General features: G+C 35.0%; 2 protein-coding genes across 3 annotated transcripts; both read right to left on the reverse strand.

Annotated features, from left to right (window-relative positions):
• Positions 1–7,706: 7,706 nt before the first annotated feature.
• Positions 7,707–9,080, reverse strand: LOC113320949 (bidirectional sugar transporter SWEET16-like). Of its 2 annotated transcripts, XM_026568852.1 has the most exons (3): positions 8,417–9,080; positions 8,172–8,333; positions 7,707–8,048 (listed from the first exon to the last, which is right to left on the reverse strand). In XM_026568852.1, exons 1-3 carry the CDS (start codon positions 8,636–8,638, stop codon positions 8,019–8,021), a joined length of 414 nt encoding a protein of 137 aa, XP_026424637.1. In that variant the 5' UTR covers positions 8,639–9,080; the 3' UTR covers positions 7,707–8,018. The 2 variants fall into 2 exon arrangements, with proteins under 2 accessions (XP_026424637.1, XP_026424636.1); XM_026568851.1 differs by having other exon boundaries at positions 7,707–8,333.
• Positions 9,081–9,762: 682 nt separating this feature from the next.
• LOC113324727 lies at positions 9,763–13,144 on the reverse strand. The gene is made up of 6 exons (XM_026573017.1): positions 13,033–13,144; positions 12,448–12,533; positions 11,091–11,392; positions 10,928–10,999; positions 10,679–10,849; positions 9,763–10,192 (listed from the first exon to the last, which is right to left on the reverse strand). Exons 1-6 carry the CDS (start codon positions 13,142–13,144, stop codon positions 10,135–10,137), a joined length of 801 nt encoding a protein of 266 aa, XP_026428802.1. The 3' UTR covers positions 9,763–10,134.
• Between the last annotated feature and the right edge of the window lie 5,486 nt (positions 13,145–18,630).

Here is an 18,630-nt window from a genome sequence, read left to right on the forward strand (position 1 = left end):
TACCTTGACTTGGTTGGAGTATTGTGCCTCTTCGAATGGCTATTCCGCACCTTGGATAGTTATAATCTTTAGAAGCCAGGGATTAGGTACCTGAAAACAATTCTCACAAACAAGTAAGAGAAAAGACAAGAAACAAAAGGCAAATATGGAAGCAAAAATAATAAAAAGAAACTAAAAACTTGATAACTAGCCGATGCCTCCCCGGCAGTGGCGCCAAAATTTTATCGGTTGTCAAGCCGTCAAAATTAATTCACTTCCTTACTCAACTACAAGAATGTAGAAAGTGGTAGGAAAGAGTTTGTATCCACAGAGGGACGATTGTTGTTATGCAATTTCTAGTTTCTTAGGTAACCAAGGGGGGATTTTTGTTAACAAATCAAATAAAATAGTAAAGCAAAGCAAATAATTGGAATAATCAATAAGGAGAAGATATTGGTCATGGGATAGTATCATTCACAAGCATGCATTTTTCATCATTGAATAGAATTGATAATTTAATCTCTTATTTTACTAAAAGTCCTAGAATACCTTGATCGCAAGCATATCCCGCTAATTCCCTAATTTCATTACAACTACATTAAAAAGATGATTATGTAAATTCTTTTCAAAAAGCAACCCAAAGTGTAAAAGCACAATTGAGTTTAACTCCCTAAAAGCTTTAAGATTTATGGAATAAGACTCATCAAGGCAAACAAACGCGTAAAAAGCACTAATTCGTTTTAACCAAGGTTATGATTCATATATGGGTAGTAGGATGTATCACTACAAGCACCACTCACAATTATGCTACCAAAAATCAGGGACAAATAACTTTTTCGTATTGAAAACCCTAATATAGCTATAGAGTTGAAAGCAAATCAGATTGATTCCGGACTCAACCAATAAAAAAATCAAATCATAAATAATTATAAACCATGAATCATAAACAATAAAATCGAGACAAAACTAATTCATAGAATCAAATAACATGCATTGAGAAATCAACTTTTATCTTATAACCAATTGTGTATTTAGTTATTCATAACTAAGGAGTTCATCATAATCAATAAAACAATTAAGAAGAAGAAAATAAAGCAAACCCTAGAAATAGTTTCTCCAAAGCTCCAAGAAAGAATAATAATAAACGTGATTTACCAATGGTTGTAGGAGTCTTCTTTTATATCCCTTTTCCTTCCAAAATTCGGCCCAATCTTCAAAGTCCATTAGATGAAAATCCGCGTGGTCCAAAAGTTATAAAAACTCGTGTAGAAACATTGTCAATTCGGGCTCGGAAAGTCGCCGGAAAAGTCATCAGGTGACCGGCAAAGTCCGCCCGGTCACCGGTCAAACGGGTCAAATCGGCCGGTCAACTGAGTCAACTCGGCCAGTCAACTTAGTCAAGGTCAGAAGTCAGAACTGAGTCAGGTCACTAGTCAGACTCATCTCAGCTGAGTGGGCTGACTTTACCAGGCCATCTTGACAGGCTATCCTGACAGGCCAGAACTGTCAGAGGTGCATCCATGATGGCCGACTATCTTGTCAGGCTAACTTGTCCAGCCATCTTGTCTGTTGCACAATGATTGTGCTTTTGTTCCATCCATGTTGGCTGTTCATACCACCTGCCAAATTCATCTACAATTTCAGTTCCAATTCACCTAACCCCATATTTCCATGTCATGCAACTGCTGCCTGCAATTCAGTTCCCGCAGCTTTATAACAACACCTGTCATTCATTACTAACTCAGTCATACCACCAAAACCATGGCTTCTATTTTCATGTTCATTGTGACACCAATTTCTGCAGCTTCAATTGGATGTAACAACAGCTTCAATTCAGGTGCACTATACAACAGCAATTCCATCTCATTCCCACCAACATATCTCTCTGTGTAATGTTTCCAGCTAGCTTGCACCTGCAATGTATACCTGAAACCTAAACATTCATCTATAGCATTCAGGCTATCAATGCACAAACTGTAACCTCAATACTTCTCAGTTAATTTCAGTCACTCTACAGTCTTGAAACATCTGCCATATTCATACTCAATTTCAACTCATAACCAGTGCTCAATCTCAGTTCATCCATTCATTAGCAGCAACACCTGCTTTCAAACACACACCACAAACACAATTCAAGACTCCACCAACAACTGCAACTCAGTCCCCTATGTTGCTTCACCAAGTAACCAGTTCAACCACCACTATCTATTCAAATCCAGCCTTCCCAGCAAGGCAATCTCAACTGGTGACCAACCCAGTCCATGTTTTGCTTCAGCTTGTACTCAAAAGCAATCTCACCAAGGGCTGAGCAGATTCACTCCCTGAACCCATTTTAACAATACCAGCTTATTCTCTGCCTGCAAAACAACTGCAATTTTACTCCCAATTCCTCCATCCTCTAACAGCAGAATCCAACTCCACCAGGTTTCCACAAATCTTCAAAATCAACTTCAAACTCCATCCCTGGAAAATACAAACAAACCCTACTGTCAATTTCATATAAACTCAAAACCCATTTCTCTTACCCATGACCATCCACAACAAAACCCTAATTTCCATGACCATCATCTTCTTAATATTCTCTGTACTCAGCAACATCAATTTATTCTGATCAATTCAGATCCAGAACAACCAACATTAAAACCCTGTCCTAAACATACATCTAACCCAGCGTTTCTATCGAATCCACAACAAATCTTCCATCAATTCCCTCTTCTGAGATTCAATTCTTCGATCTGCTTCTTCTCTCTGATTTAACTCTCTGCTCATCTTCACCAGTACTGAAACAATAATCTTCACCTTTTATCTTCTGTTCCTTCTCTCGATTTCTGCTTCAGTTTCTCCATCTCCGGCTCTGGTTCTGGCGTCACGTTTTCTCTGATTTCAGGTGAAAATGATGATGAGAAAGAAACATCTTCTCCAAATTTTAGGTCTTGTGTAAGAAGGGGATCTAATATTGGTACCCACTGCATGCTAGGGGGAAACCCCGGGGATAAGGACCAACCCACTCATTAGATAAGGGCCATCCTAAACCATATATGACTTGTCAGTTTCGCAGAACTGACAAGCTAATTCCTTTTTCAACTGAATTGTCGGTCGCCGGAAACTGACAGTTCATCTTTCCGCTTTTTCGCCGCGTAGCTCCAACTACCACTCGCCCGTGAATTGACGATTCTGCCCTTACGCTCCAATTTGGTGATTTCTTCTTCTTTTCCTCCGTATGACTCAAGAGTACCTAAATACTCGAAAACAAAAGATAAGATACATAATTTACAACAAAAATAGCAAAGAAAACATATATACTAGATATAAAATTAGGTGTTTTAGACACCTATCATAGATCTTATAGGAATATACAAGGCACAATTGAAGCAAAATCGATTTGATTCATGAACATTATAAGTCATGGCTTGCAAAGATTGCATTCCTTGTTATATAAATGTTTGAGTTCATGAAACAACGATTTTTGAGAAATAACCTTCCAAAGTATGCATACGGGCACGCATACTTTAGTAATCGTATTGAGTTTGTTTTGGTTTCCAAACTCAGCAGAAATTCATGGACGTGAACTTCTTCGCCAGTATGCGTACGGGTACGCATACTTAGGCAACCAGATTGAGTTGGTTTTGATTTCCAAACTCAATAGAAATTCACGGACGTGAATTCTCCGCCAGTACGCATACGGGTACACATACTTACCCAGTCTCCATCAACTATTAGCACACATACATGTATGCAGACTTTAGGTTCCCGGTTTTGGACTTATACACAAATGTGCGAACACACTATGTTTATCTCCAAGCATGGTTACACATTCTCAGATGTCATTTCAATCATTGAAACTTTCTTAGAGGATGTTATAATAGTTGTTATTCACAAACTACTTTTTCATCAAAGCGGTTTTCAAGATATTGAAATAATCATATCGAAACATTCCAAGTCTACATCAAATGATTGTATTACACAAACCATGTAAGATGTTACTCAAAAAATTTCTCATGATCAAGATGAACTTGATTGAAGCGAAAGCTTACCAACACATATTTCGAGAAATAGATAAGCGAGATAAACTCAGCTCGAAGTCTCAAATGTGTATGAATGAAAACTATTTTAAAACGACTTATGTATCAAAGATAAGAGATAGAATAGAAATAGACTTTCCAAGTGATAGATGAGTTTTAATATACACATAATTTTTTGTTGATGAAGTTCCACAAGATCTCCTTAGTATTTCTTCGTCTTCAACGATGAACCGTGAAGTCTAAAGCTCAACTACACTAAACCTCGTCCGAGACATCACTATAAGTAGATTAGAAATCAGGACTTATAGTTTTGATCACTAACATTGACAAACAAGCTTGAGATAGCAACGCTTGCGAGTTCGACCGAGCAATGCTCCAATAAAGGAGATCCCCTTGGCCCCCTAATATTTTATCTTGTACTACATCCTATTGTGCTCATAGCTTCCTCCCGTTACATCTTGGATTTAAATGCGTGGTACTTGGACGATGGCACTTTAGCTGGTGGCGTTATGGAGGTTGCTAAAAATATTTTTTAATTTTTTGTGTGCTTAATAGTATCATTTTGATGTGGTTCGTCTAATCAAACCCACTGGCGCATCAACTAAAATGCTGGATTGATCTTTAGACGATGAATGTGAAACGTTCAAGAAACTTATTGCAGATTCGGGGTTGTCTGCTGCCGCCGAGAACTCAATGTTGGAACATGACCGGGTGGTTATATCGGCGTTTGTGGAGAGACTTCATTCTGACATCGACACCTTCCATATGCCGTTAGGGGAGATGACGATTACCCCAGATGATGTTGTGCAGATTCTTAGACTCGCTGAGCATGACACATCTGTCAGGGCTCAGTACACAAAGCAGTTAATTTGAGAAAAAGTTTATGAGATAACTAATAATTGTTTTGGTTGGGATGCAGCAACATCAAAAATTGAGTTCGAAAGATGCATGACTTATAGAACTAGACAATTCAACATGAGTGATCTGATGGAAATGTTCATGGGCACCAATAAAAAAGAAGAGGAATGAACTTTAACTGATGACCAAGTGAACCACGCGGCCACCGCATATCTCCTATATGTATTTGGATGTGTCATTTTCCCCAATACCAGTGGCAATCGGGTCGACGCCAACCTTTTACAACTTCTGCATCCTCTCAATAAAGTAAAAGAGTACTCTTGGGGCACGACATGCCATGCGTGGTTGATGGAAAAGTTGAGAAAGGCGTCGAGACTTGGAACTAACCAAATTGGCGGGAACGTATATTTTTATTAACTCTACATACTTAGTTATGTTTTTATTTTTCTCTAATTGAAAAATCAATATCCTAATACTTACAAAAATGACTATATAGACATGGATCTATGACCACTTCCCTATCTTGGAATTGGCCATTGAAAGGTGACCCTAGAGGAAAAAAGTACATCTTCGATGACAACCGTTCTAAGATAAAGGAGAAGCAGTTAATTCGTTTGAGGGAGATTTTGGAATCACTTATAGCCCGAGACATATGCTTTGATCCATTCAAGGAAGACCGATCTAGTGGAATATAACGGTTCGGTCCGATTTGGCCCTTTATTTTGGACCGTTGTGACACCCCACGGGATATGTGATGTACAATGCCTCAAGGGTGATTCGACAACACGGTTATTTACAAGGTCAACCAAAGGATGCAATGCATGGAAATTTCACATTGGATTTGGAACATTGCAAGTCTAATAAAGATTCAATCACGGTGGTTTACTCGGGTAAACCACCCGTTAAATTACATTGGGATAGAAAGATGAATTTCTTGATCAAGTGTGGGAGACCAGTCAACCAATGTTTTGAAACTTCTCCAAACTATGTGGATTGGTACAATAAATTTTCTCATCTTCGTGTAATCTGTGATCTTAATGCAACCCCTTATAAGTCTATCTTCAAAGAAAAACCACTGGGTTATGATAGATATGTGAGTATTGTTGTTTTTTTTTTCGTTTATTAATACGGCTCAATATCTTAGTAATAACCGTTTGATGTTATGTTATGTATAGAAACACCGGACCAGGTTGAAGCAATTGTCCAAATGGTGCATTGGATGCATAAATTCCGGAGAGCCTGTGCCAATTGAGAAGCTAAAAGAGCACAAGGAGTTAATTGATAACGTTGACAATGAAGAATATGTAGCCCAGTTTGGGGAAAAAGGCAAAAAAACAACATCAAAGGTGATTCGGTGAATAAAAGATCTCAAGCCTTATCGAGCACTCAAGGTGAAGTCCCAGATGAAGAAACTAGTGATGATGGTGTTCCAAGTCGTGCAGTTCGTAAAGGTCGCAAAGTTAAAGCAAAGAAGAACTAATAAACTCTCGATGTTTTGTTAACTTTATGGATTTCAAAGTTTATGTCGGATTATGTCCTTTTACATTATATTTATGGTTTGTGGATGGTTAGTTTTATGGATTATGAATGGTTTTATTGTTATCTTTATGCATTTAACGATGACTCGCAAGCGAATCACATGCACAGATATGAAACTGTTGAATTCGGAAGCGCAATCGCAAGATAAGTTTATATACATATCTCCCGATTCTGGGGATTTTGCAAATTTCGTCAGAATCTGAAGATATTTATATTATGTATCTACCGATTCTGGGAATTTTGCCAAAAAAAAATTCAGAATCGGAAAATTTCTAAATTATTTCTCTATCGATTATTATATGGTAAATTCAAAACTCAATAAACGAAGGATTATGAGCAAAATTTCGTTTTGGGGCAACTAATAATCGGAACTTCAATTAAATCCCTTAACTACCGATAACGATAATGGGTAGGTATGGTAACCTAATTGTCTACTAATTAACTTGGGGTTTAAATTCAGTAGGCTTGGTGCACTTCATAAGCTACCGATTATATTACTAAAATTCGAAAGGGAAAATTAGGCGTAAGCCCAAAAAAATAATATTTTCACTGTCAGACCCACAATTAATTTTAGGTATCGTGACACCCATAATTATTTCGGTGACATCCATAATTATATGAAATTATTAAAAATGTCTGCATGACGAATTATGCATCCGCATGACGGGTTATGCATCAGGGGTATAATTGGAAACACAACTTGGATATAACATATCTAAGAATTTGCGCCTTGAAATTTTACAAATTTTATATCGCTGGAAATATTTTTAAGAGAGCTACGCAACGAATACAAACAAGAATATCAAATTTTTGTTTTTCACGAAAAAAATAGAGGTGATCATCATTTTGGAAAAAGTTTCGAACACTTGATACATAACCATTATGCAGCCACCAAAGATGCATAAGACATTCTGCAGACCCATAACGAATTATGCAACCATTTTCTCGACCGCATAACAAAGCTATGCATCTATAACAAGTTGTGTAACCATTGTTTTGGTTGATTATAGTGCACACAAAAAAAAACTATTGCATAATACAGTATGCATCCATATTTAGGGATATCAAGTTATGCATCTATTTTCTCGATGCATAAAAGATTTTGCAACAATTTTCTCGATGCACACTGCATTATGCAGTCATATTTTCGGATGCATAACAGGTTATGCATCCATTTTCACGATTGCATAAAATGTTATGTAGATATTATTGTAGGTGCATAACAAGTTATGTAACCTTATTTTTTGTTGGTTTCAATACTAAGAAAAAAGTAGCCGCATAACATATTATGCGACCATTTTCGGGACTGCATATCAAGTTATGCAACAACTTTTGTAGATACATAACATGTTGTGAAATCATTTTCAAAACTGAATCAAACTGTATCAGGTCAAAGTTGTTAAGGCTAGTCAAGTATGATTGGACTACGACTGAACTCTATACTCCAGGAGACCGCATTAAGAAAAGCCTGTTGACGAAAAGAAAAGATTTGAGTAATCATCATTTTCCTTCAAATGACACATGGTAATATCATAATTGACATGTGGTGTTGGTGGTTAGACGGCGAAGTTAGAGCTGAGATGTTGCAAATCCATGAAACTTCGAACACCACAGTCACTATTAACTCACTGTAACCAACAACTCCCAAATCTGAAACAAAATTCGAAAAGTGAAAGTGAAGAAAGAAATCCCTACAAGCCTCGCCAAGGTATGGTATGGCTCAGGCCCAAATGCAACATGTGGACTGGGATATGGAAATATATATTTACTTACCATGGATTCTAGTGGAGAAGCATACATTACTAAAGTTAATCCTGCACAAAGGAATCCAATAACCGTAATTCGGACGCTTACATGGGTAGCAAGAAATGTAATTAGCACTACCGTCGTGTAGAACCCCAAGTTTAAAATCCCTGCTAACTTCAAATGTTTAACCTGCAAAACATCGCATTTATGAATTTCGGACTCCGGTGGACAGTAGATATTCAGAAGAACCTAGGTTAGGGGTATATACTTACTTTAGAGTCTTTAGGTGCATAGATGATGAAAAGAATAACATATATGGCTTGAAGAATAGCACCAGCAACATTAATAGTGATAGTAAGCATGCCATCATGTTTAAGTAAACCATAATATGTCCATAATGATGTACTTAATAATGTGCAAATGTACGACATCCCGTTGAAATTCTCTGTTGATTTCTTCTTCACTATACTTTTAAACGATGTTGGTTCAGGCATTTACCCGAACATGTTGTATGATATACTCATCATGCTGTAGCTTCAACCTTCTATAGCTTCCAAACTCACCCAGATTCATTCTCTTGAATCAGCATTACAGTTCCATTTCGGTATACTCCTAACCCCTTTGGAAAACAAACACCACAATCATTAATTCAACAACACAAAACCCATTCAATGCGTATATATAATCAGTCACATGACTCACATCAACAACTTGTTTCCAGTTGAAGTTCAGTTCAAGAACAAGCTAAATCTCCTCCAAATCGAACCAACAGAACCCACTAAAATCACTGCAACAGATCCCCTTGGTAAACACCTTTTAAAATCACTGCTAGGTTGGCGACAAATTGATCCCAGCAAGAAGAAGTATCGACACCAGAACCTCAGTCTAACCCCCACTAAAGCTTTTGTATCTGTAACTCTTCCATTTACTCAACTAACAGCAACTACCAACCAATTTCAATGGAATGTCAGGCCGCAACAATTCACTCTGTTCTTCCTTCTTCTTCTTGGCTTCAGGGAGAGGTCTGGATCCGTGGTGAATACCCATCAAATCGGAGAGAGGTTTTGTAATGAAAATCAAAACGAAAGAGATACAAATAACTGAATAAGAGGAGACTGTTAAAAAATGAAAAACAAAATTCTAAAAATTCTGGATCTGGGAAAATTTTGACCTAAGAAATGGGTGCGTGCCTGTACTTTTTTGTCGGTGGGTTTCATAGTGTCCAAAATCTGAAAAATGGGGGTGGCCGTAGTTTTCACAATTCCAAAAACTTGAGATTTTTTCAAAATCCAATTTTGGGACAACTTCATAATCGAGAGAAAAGTAAACTACCAGTCCACCGATTATAGGTTATTTCAAAATAACAATATTTTCAAGTTACATATGTACAAGCAGCCAACCGATTATGTTCTTACCCTACCGATTATATATTTAACTAACGATTGTTGAGGTATATTTGTTATTTCAAAAAATCGGAGATAAGGGATAGCTTCATTTTAGATTTAGGTGACCCTGTTTTGTCTTATTAATCGCCCCTAATTCTTTAAGGGTCGCCCCTAATGACGCCAGGAAAAAAAATAACAACTCCAAAAACAATGCTCCAAAAAAAGGTTACAACTTACAGCTACAGACATCTCATCCTTTTTATGAATAGTGTATAATACTCTAACTCAACAAAGGTTACAGCTTACAGCTTTAGTTTTGGATTCCAATCAGAAGAATTTAACTCAACAAAGTTAATCAAATTTGATCTTACTTCAGGTTTTTGACCCTAAAATACTAGTGTCCTCCATTTTCCCCTAGAACTGAAAAATACCCTAAAACACAATGCTATATAGTATGAGACCATGAGTTCTATTTAAAGAAGACAAAAGAAGAAAGAGCAAAATACAACTGAGTATTTGACTGTGGCCTCTTCCTTTTTAACGAATACACCCTAAAGTTCTAGAAGGCACTCGTGTATGTTTTCTGTATTTAGGATGGATTAGAGCTAGCTGGGTCTGGACGGAAGCTCAAAAAAGCGCTGCCCAAGGCGCCACGAGGCGTGCCTGAAAATTAGAATAAGCAGACTAAGTCATAAGCTGATATTTTCAATATTCAAGACATGTCACAGGTACATGATTGAGGAAATGCATGTCATATTAATTCAACTAACTAATGGATTTAACCAGCACAGATAGGTGGGCAAGAGCCCACTCACTGAACCTAACTATTTGGTTATTTAAACTTCCTCCAGAACCTATTTCTAACATTTTTAACACCCAGAACTGCCAGAACATAATAAATCAGATCTGACATATATAAGAAAGATCAGTCTCTTCAAGATACAATCCGATTGACAAGGAGATTACTCTCACATCATATACCAGACAGGAGAAAACAATCAACGACAGGAATCAAGATATGCATAACTAATTCCTACAATATGCACACTAGTTATGTCCAATTTTTGGCAAGTGGAGAGCATATACCATGTACAATGTCATCATAAATATTTTGCGAAAGATGAAATACAAAGTACAGATTAGCGTTACCTTTTATACCCAGTTGCAGGCGGTGTAGGAAAAGGAGTTTTCACGTCAAATGGTAACACATAGGAATCATCAGATTCATAGGACAGCGGTGCAAGTCTCCTTAAATTTGGCTCAACAACGAAACCATGTGGACGATTCCATTCTTTTATTTTCCGAAATATAATTAAAATCCTAAAAACCAAAACATGCAAACAATGAAATATAGGCAGCTAAAATGATTATTTAGGTAGCTAAAATTATAAATTTTACATTTCACTTTGAACAGCTGGAACACAGTGCTTAGCAACATCAGCAGCATTCCCTTTCAAAACCAAAACAGACCTGAAACAGAAGTAGCCAAAATAATCCATTAAATATAAATAAGAAAAACAATAAAAACATATACGATGGGAGGAATTTTGATAAAACTTACCCCACTGGAAGAGGAACTGCAATCGGGCCGCTCAAGTCTGAACCCTGTTTAATTATATTTGACCCAAAACCTATGTCGCACTCACTAAGAAGGGAAACTATAGAGATTGGACGAGCAAAATCATCATTGTCAATATGAGGTAACATAATGTCTCCTACATGAAATATTTGAATGACGCAGCTGTCGGGTACACAAGATGGTGGAACAACATGCAATTCCACTAGTTTTCTTATCATATCCTGTAGAATTGAAGGTATTGGGTTGGCAGGTATATCACGACGAATTCGAGGGGGTTTTTCTTCCTGTCAATCGAAAGCTAAAAATTAGGTATAACAATATTTATCAAGGGTTCAAACATAATATAAATATTAAAATGTAAAGAACAGGGGAGCATATCAACAAGCACAAGCTTAACTAAATCCCATAGCAAAAGAAAATTAGAAAGTTACCAGCACATTTACGCAAGTTTAGATTTTAGCTTTAAAAGATCGAAGAGTTATATAATGCCATGTAGAAACAATATAAAATGTAAGGAATGATGAAAATGCATTCATGTAATTACAACAACAAGAGTGGAATGGTCAGTTCCTCATTCCAACAGAACCATCTTAACTGAATCACAAGGTTTTAAACATCAAAACAACCACTCAAACCCCATATGCATACATATTTGACGACCCAAGAAACTTGGAATGTAGATCGTAGTAACTAAAATAAATTCATGTCTAACTAAGTTTAAGACGGACCATTAGCCAGCACCAGTTTTTAAATATGTCAAACACATCACTACCATGGTGCTAGCTAATGTTTAAAGACAAAGGAAAATTAATCAAAAATCCTAGCCCAGTCCAGAAGTAAAACAACACAATCACAAATGAAATAAAGGTTTTAGCTTAATCGGAAAAAAACGCATATAACAAACTCTTAGCAAGCAACTAACCTAACCACCATGATAGAAGAAGCTTGAACAGAATAAATATACGGCTTCGAATTTATAATAGTTAAGATGCTATACAATTAGAGTACAAATGCATTTGTAAATAAGCATTTTATAAAGGAATGAGTACACAGCACTTCCCGACGTCATTACTACACACGTATACTTAAAACTTCGAATACAAAAGCAGAAGTTCATACAAAACAGTATGTTCAAACCCAAGTTCAATATGCAGTCTACTACATACATTCTTGGTATTTTGCTATCTTTATGTTACTTTCGGCATCAACATTCTAGGCACAAAAAAAAGACTATTATGCCATGATGACATGAATCTAATTTGCATGGACCATGGCCATTAGTATTCAACAATAAAGATGACCAGCTAGTAACATTTCAGCCTTGAGATATAAAGTTTACCGGCGCATTGTCATAACAGCAACCAAATTGTATGGATACCCGTCCCTTTCCCTTCCCATGGTTGCAAGGATCAGCAACTGGGCGCTCTGCAAAATGATACATACACAACTATTAGATCGTTCCTGATCGTATGAAACGGTGGACCTATATGACTTCAATACATTATCATTCAGTGGCCTAAACAATTGATCAAGTAAATTTCGTTGAAATCCCAAATGAGGAAATACTTTGCACTGATTTTCACTTCAAAGTAAAGAATTGCAGTAAAATCGATTCAAAATTTTGAGCTCAACAGGAAAAATAAAATCACATGTAGCTTATGTTTTTTTGACTGAGCAGCAATTGGGCACTCTACAAAAAGATACATACACAAGTATTAGATTGTTCCTGAACATACGAAAGGGTGGACCCATATGACTTCAATACAATATCATTCGGTGGCCTAAAGAATTGGATCAAGTAAATTTCGTGGAAACCCCAAATGAGGAAATAGTTTGCACAGACTTTTTCAAAGTAAAGAATTGCAGTAAAATTGATTCAAAATTTTGTGCTCAACAGGAAAACACAAATTCACATGTAGCTTACGTTTTATTGCCTGTTCCTGTTTCTCAAGTTGATGCACAAAATTAACTATCTTGTTCTGCTCTGAAGGGCTGAAAACATTCGTATGCAGTTCAAGTCCGTCAACTGGAACCATTTGGAAACCGAACCAATGGTTAATGGATTGGTTTGGTTTAGATTTTTAGAAACCAATAGTATTGGTTTCGGTTTTGGTTTGGCTAGAAACCGAACCAAAACCGACCATGAACAGCCCTAAGATTAATTGTGGGCCTGACAATGAGAATATTTTTTTTTTGGGTCTCCTCCTAAATTTCCCTTTAAAATAACCGTGATTTATAAGGGCTGATACCAGCATTACTAAGAACGGATACCATCTCAAGATCTTAAGCGATCCTGGCCGTTGGATCGACTAAATTGTATCCGTCCTTGGTAATGCTAGTAGCGGCCCTTATAAATCATGAAAATAACGAGCGTATGATTGCAGTCGAGATTTGAAACCAAGGTTTGAAAAACGGGTCACGGACTCAGAATTACTGGGCGTGACCGTTATAACGCGTTTTGACGGGTGTGAGCATGTTTCTGGCAAAAATGACATTATTTAGAAAGAAAAATAATAGGTTTTTTATATGTTATTCTAAATAACGGGCGTTATAACGGTTAAATAGAAAATAAAAAAGAATTTTAGTTTACAATTCCTACCTAACGATTACAACGTGCGTGAAAACAATTATAACTGATCTAATAACGTTTATATAACGTTTTCTATACATTGTTATTTTATTTTTAAAATATAATAATCTTTTTTTTTCTTTTTTTTTTCAAAAGGTCAATACAACATGTAATGTCATTCAAAAAAAAGTAATTGTAATTTTTTAGTATTTAATTTAAATTATAAAGAATTATAAGAAAAAAAATTTTATGTTCCTTTTTCTTACAAAATGGTTATAACTGAGGTGAAAACGCGAAAAATAGTCTAAAGAAATTGCGTTAAAATGTTATTTAGAAGGAAAAAACGTAAATTCAATTTTAGAACAGTGAAAACTACTATGACCCCCTACTATGTGGGTTCAACATATAGAAACACCACAAAATGAATCTTTCGCTGTCAACTCCATTATTTCACATTTTGATATTTCGAGGCATGAAACTTTTAATTTTTGGGATTATATTTGAAATTCTTTCTGATGATGACGTCATAAAAAAATCTAAAAATTTTAATGCCAAGATTACCTTTTAATGTATATTCTGTACTTTATAGAAACAGAAACATGAAAAATCATTTTGATATGTGTTTGTCTTTCTTTCTAGAGCTCTGGCGATTTATTTTTTAGGTTTTTCTTCACTTGTAGTCTCTTTTGAAATCAATTACTTTCTTGAGTTTCTTCTAAAATCAACCGATCTAATCAATCGATGTAGCCGGAATCAATTGGTTCAATTTTTATACAGATCTGAGAAGAAGAAGAAGAAGAAGAAGATATAGGTATGTTCATATTTATTGTTTGTTTGTGTTTTCGATTTGGTCTTTAGTTCAATCGATTAATGAAGATTAAATTTCAGAAGAAAAAAATTCTCGATGTTGATGGCCTAATAGGTTCAGTTTCATCTCGATTCTCTTTTGTGATTCATAATCAGAGCATATATCTACTTTAATCTCATCTTAATTATGCTTTTGAGGGGAAACAATAGAAAATTTTACCCAATTTTTTCTAGGGTTCTTGAGTGAAATTCGATCCGCTCTCAATTTGTTTGCTCTGATCGAAAATATAAGAGCATATTGAATCTGCATGTGTTAATCTTTTATTACCCATATAATTGTATGCTTATAACTTTATTCCCCCAACTTATGATCTGATCTTTTAGTGTGAATTTATTGATATGTGTTTTTGTTGTTTCTTAGCATAGTAATTACTGCAGAAGAACAAACTCTCAGACTCGAATCAAGGTATTTGTGTTGTGTTACTTTTTAAAATTGAACTGAAAATGACTTATGTCTTTAAAGTTTAGAATGGATGATGAGAAATAATTTGTTATTTTTAGAGAAAACTCACAATTGATTTGTTATTCAGGGTTTCCGGAAAGATATATGTGTAGTTTGATGCGTTGTAGAGTCTAAATTTATGAGCATTGGACATTTATGGTGCATGATTCTTGCAAGTCCTAATTCTAAAATCGTTTGCATATGAAATTACCAATCACAGGTCAGGTAATGTTTTGGTATCTCATGTCTTTAATGCAATCTAATTATGAGTGTAGTAGTATTTGAAAAAAAAATTGTTTGTGGCTTTTAGAAGAAAAAAAAGTTAAGAAACCTTATTCCATATTAACTAATTGTTGATTACAGAAGCTAAATACCATGTGTAACTGTGACTACAAAAGCATGTATAATCGTGCTAAATATCATGTATGACCGCTGACTATAGAAGTTGAATAACATGTGTAACTCTTGGATACACATGTTAAATAACATGTAACTCTTGGATAGACATGTGAAATAACATGTTAACTTCTGAGTTATTTATTAACATGTGTAACTGCTGATTAATAAGCGAAATAACATGCTTAACAGATGATTATAAAAGCAAAATAGTATGTGTAACTTTTGGATACACATGTTAAATATCATGAGTAACTGTTGATTTTTTTGTGGTGGAATCCGTTTTCGCTAGCTCTCTTGCTGAATCCTTTAATAGCTGGATTTTGTATCTGACAATAAGATGTCAGCATATTCTCTTTTGTATTAGGTTTGATACGTTTATATTAATTTTTATTTGATTTTTACTTGTATACCTGATATGTATTTACAAAAGTTGTATATAAAATCTAATATGGACAGAAGTTGGATAGCTTTTTGTTCTTTTTGAAATATGAGTTTCTATGTTTTTGTTTTTTTTGTTGTCCAACATATAAGGGAGAGACAACGGTGTTTTTACAACTCATAATGGTGTTGTGTTTTACTTGGGGAATTTGTATGTCAAAATCTTGCATGACCTTTTACTTTTAATAGTGAATTTCCACATAATAGCATTTTCCCATATAATGTATGCAAATATAATGAATCACTTTCACATATCCAAAATATTATCTTCTTAGTTCACTTACTTATTGCTGGATAAACGTAGTTTCTTGTTGTAACTTCACTCACTTATAACTAACATTCTTGCTTATTTACGAAATTATTATCTTTCTTTTACTTTCTTCCTAAAATGTGGTTCTTACTAGCTAACGTTGGTTGGAAGGTGCTTTGACATTAAATAGTTTACCATTGTACCTAAAAGTTCTTAGGAGCGTCTTCAGTCGATACTGATACATTTTGGTTTGTCAGTCATCGAAAGCATCTCACCTCTACGTCACACTAGTTATATGCATGTGTAACTCTCAGTTACACAAGTCAGATGCATGTGTAACTCTACGTTACACTAGTTATATGCATGTATAATTTCTAGTTACCTTACCCAGATGCATGCAAAATTTTTGATGTCTATACAATAATTGTTTCTTTAGAAAGTACTGGTACCCAACATGCACATATTATTTAATATTTTTGAAGAATTGCTTTTTTTTGTGTGGTTGTTTTGATTAAAATGTGTATATATTTTTAGTGAAGCCAAATCTTTTTAATGTACGCATCCTTGAACTCACATGATTCATTGATAGCTTTAGATTAACTCATAAGCATAGATAATGCTAAAAGAATCTTGTGAACGTGATACAAGAATGTTTTAGATATGAATTATTTTTGCAGGTTAGTTTTCATGTACTTTTTAGGTACACAAGCTATAGGAAAGTGCAGTAGATTCTGAATACACATGCCAAATCGCATGTGTACCTTCTAATTACAGTTGTCAGACACATGTGTAGCTTCTAGTTACACTACTCATAAGCATGCGTGTAACTTCTAGTTACACTAGTCAGAAGAATGTGTAACTTTTATATATGGATGTGTAACTTCTAGTTACACTAGTCAGAATAGGCCATTGTATGTGTAATTCTTACTGGTCTTTTGATTTTTAATCAATTTTTTGGTTTAGTTTTTTTTCTTTTTTTTCTTTATCCGTACAAATTAATAATCCACTGTATGTTTCAGCTTTACGTGCAAATATGTATGTGTAATTCCTGGTTACACATGCAAATATTCTTAGCTACACAAGTCAGATGCATGTGTATCTTCTAGTCAAATACATATGTGGTTTCTAATTATACTAGTCATGTGCATCTGAACTAGTTATGCATTGCTAAGTGTATTGTTCTTTTTATCTCATTAAGATGATTGTTTTTTGTTATTCTCCCGGTTGCCGTAACTTCTAATAAGTGACTTGAAGAATTAACCTTTTGCAAGGTTAACTATTATGCACATGAATCTCAAGATTTCCTAGTATGATATTAAGAAGAGGAAATGCGCCCTATAAATCTAATAAATAGGGTTTAAATATGTGTTTGATCTTATTTTTCGTTCGACATACATTAAGAGTTTTTTTTTTGCTCATTTTTCTACACGAAATTGTTGAGTAATAATTAATTAGATTTGTGACACAAAGTAAATTTTTTTTATCATACATGACTGTCGTTGTTCTGTTAGAATTAAAAAGAGAGCTAGAACTGAATAAGAATGTGTTTGTTTCATGAAAACTGTAATTAAAAGAAACAATGTGCTTGGATCGTAAGTTTTTCAACTCCGCCAACAATTGATTTCGCTACAATCTCAACTTCATTAGATCCACGGCCACGACCATCACTATCACTGCCACCATCAATACTCCTGTCACCACCACCACCACCACAAGAAGAGTGAAAACCAGATCCAGAAATACAAGCTAACTTAAAATTCTCAAATAACATCTTCAAATTAATTTCCTAAATGAAGGAGAAAACGAAAATAGGATATATATCCCTAGAAAAAATTAAATTCGAATTAAAATTACAAGAAAGCTTGTAACAATATCAAATCGAACAAAGTTTTAATGTTTGATTTTCCAGGTTTTTGTCTGATTTGATTTGTTTTCTTTGCACGTTTTCAACTTTTTTTCGATGTTGATTTGATTTGAGTACGATCAAATTGTTTCCATCCAGGTTTCTATTTGGGATTAGTACGAGTAATCGATTGTTTTTTCTGGTCTCGGTTTGTTTCTCTCTGATTTTTTGAATTATTTGGGATTAGTATGAGTAACCGTTTTTTTCCTAGTTTTCTCCTCCCAAATTTACTTTTTCTCTCCAAAAAGTGAAAATGGTCTGTTCTTCAATAGAAATGTAGATTTAGGCAGTTACGTACCTAAGGTTTATCTGGTTATTTCATCTTATATTAAAATAAAATTATATTTAATATGGGGCATGAGTATAAATGTGTTTTAACTAGGGGCATGATATTATAGATAATTTATGGGTAGGGCCTTCGCCCAATTTTCCCTTTATAAAAACAGTTATAACTTGTGTGAAAACGATTATAACGGATCTAAATAACCCCGTTATTTCCTATTTATCGGCAATATATAGAAATGATGTCGGTGACCATCACAGACACGCTACATATGTGTGACCGTTTTAACGTTTGTTTTCCCGGAAATAACTGTTGATTTTCACCTTGATTGAAACCATCGTAGGAATCCAAGCTTGGTTTCTCTTTCTATC

Source organism: Papaver somniferum, chromosome 11 (assembly GCF_003573695.1).
Source record: "Papaver somniferum cultivar HN1 chromosome 11, ASM357369v1, whole genome shotgun sequence".
In the NCBI taxonomy this organism is placed as follows: Eukaryota; Viridiplantae; Streptophyta; class Magnoliopsida; order Ranunculales; family Papaveraceae; genus Papaver; species Papaver somniferum.

What these genes read in the sequence shown, in the direction of transcription:
- LOC113320949 (XM_026568851.1), bottom strand. Translation starts at nt 8,638, where the DNA reads ATGCCTGAACCAACATCGTTTAAAAGTATAGTGAAGAAGAAATCAACA. An exon ending in ATGCACCTAAAGACTCTAAA is followed by an intron (nt 8,334 to 8,416) that starts GTAAGTATATAC and finishes GATGTTTTGCAG; the next exon opens with GTTAAACATTTGAAGTTAGC.
- LOC113324727 (XM_026573017.1), bottom strand. Translation starts at nt 13,144, where the DNA reads ATGGTTCCAGTTGACGGACTTGAACTGCATACGAATGTTTTCAGCCCT. An exon ending in ACAGGAACAGGCAATAAAAC is followed by an intron (nt 12,534 to 13,032) that starts GTAAGCTACATG and finishes ATCATTTTGCAG; the next exon opens with AGCGCCCAGTTGCTGATCCT. An exon ending in CCAGCTGTTCAAAGTGAAAT is followed by an intron (nt 10,850 to 10,927) that starts GTAAAATTTATA and finishes TTTGGTTTTTAG; the next exon opens with GATTTTAATTATATTTCGGA.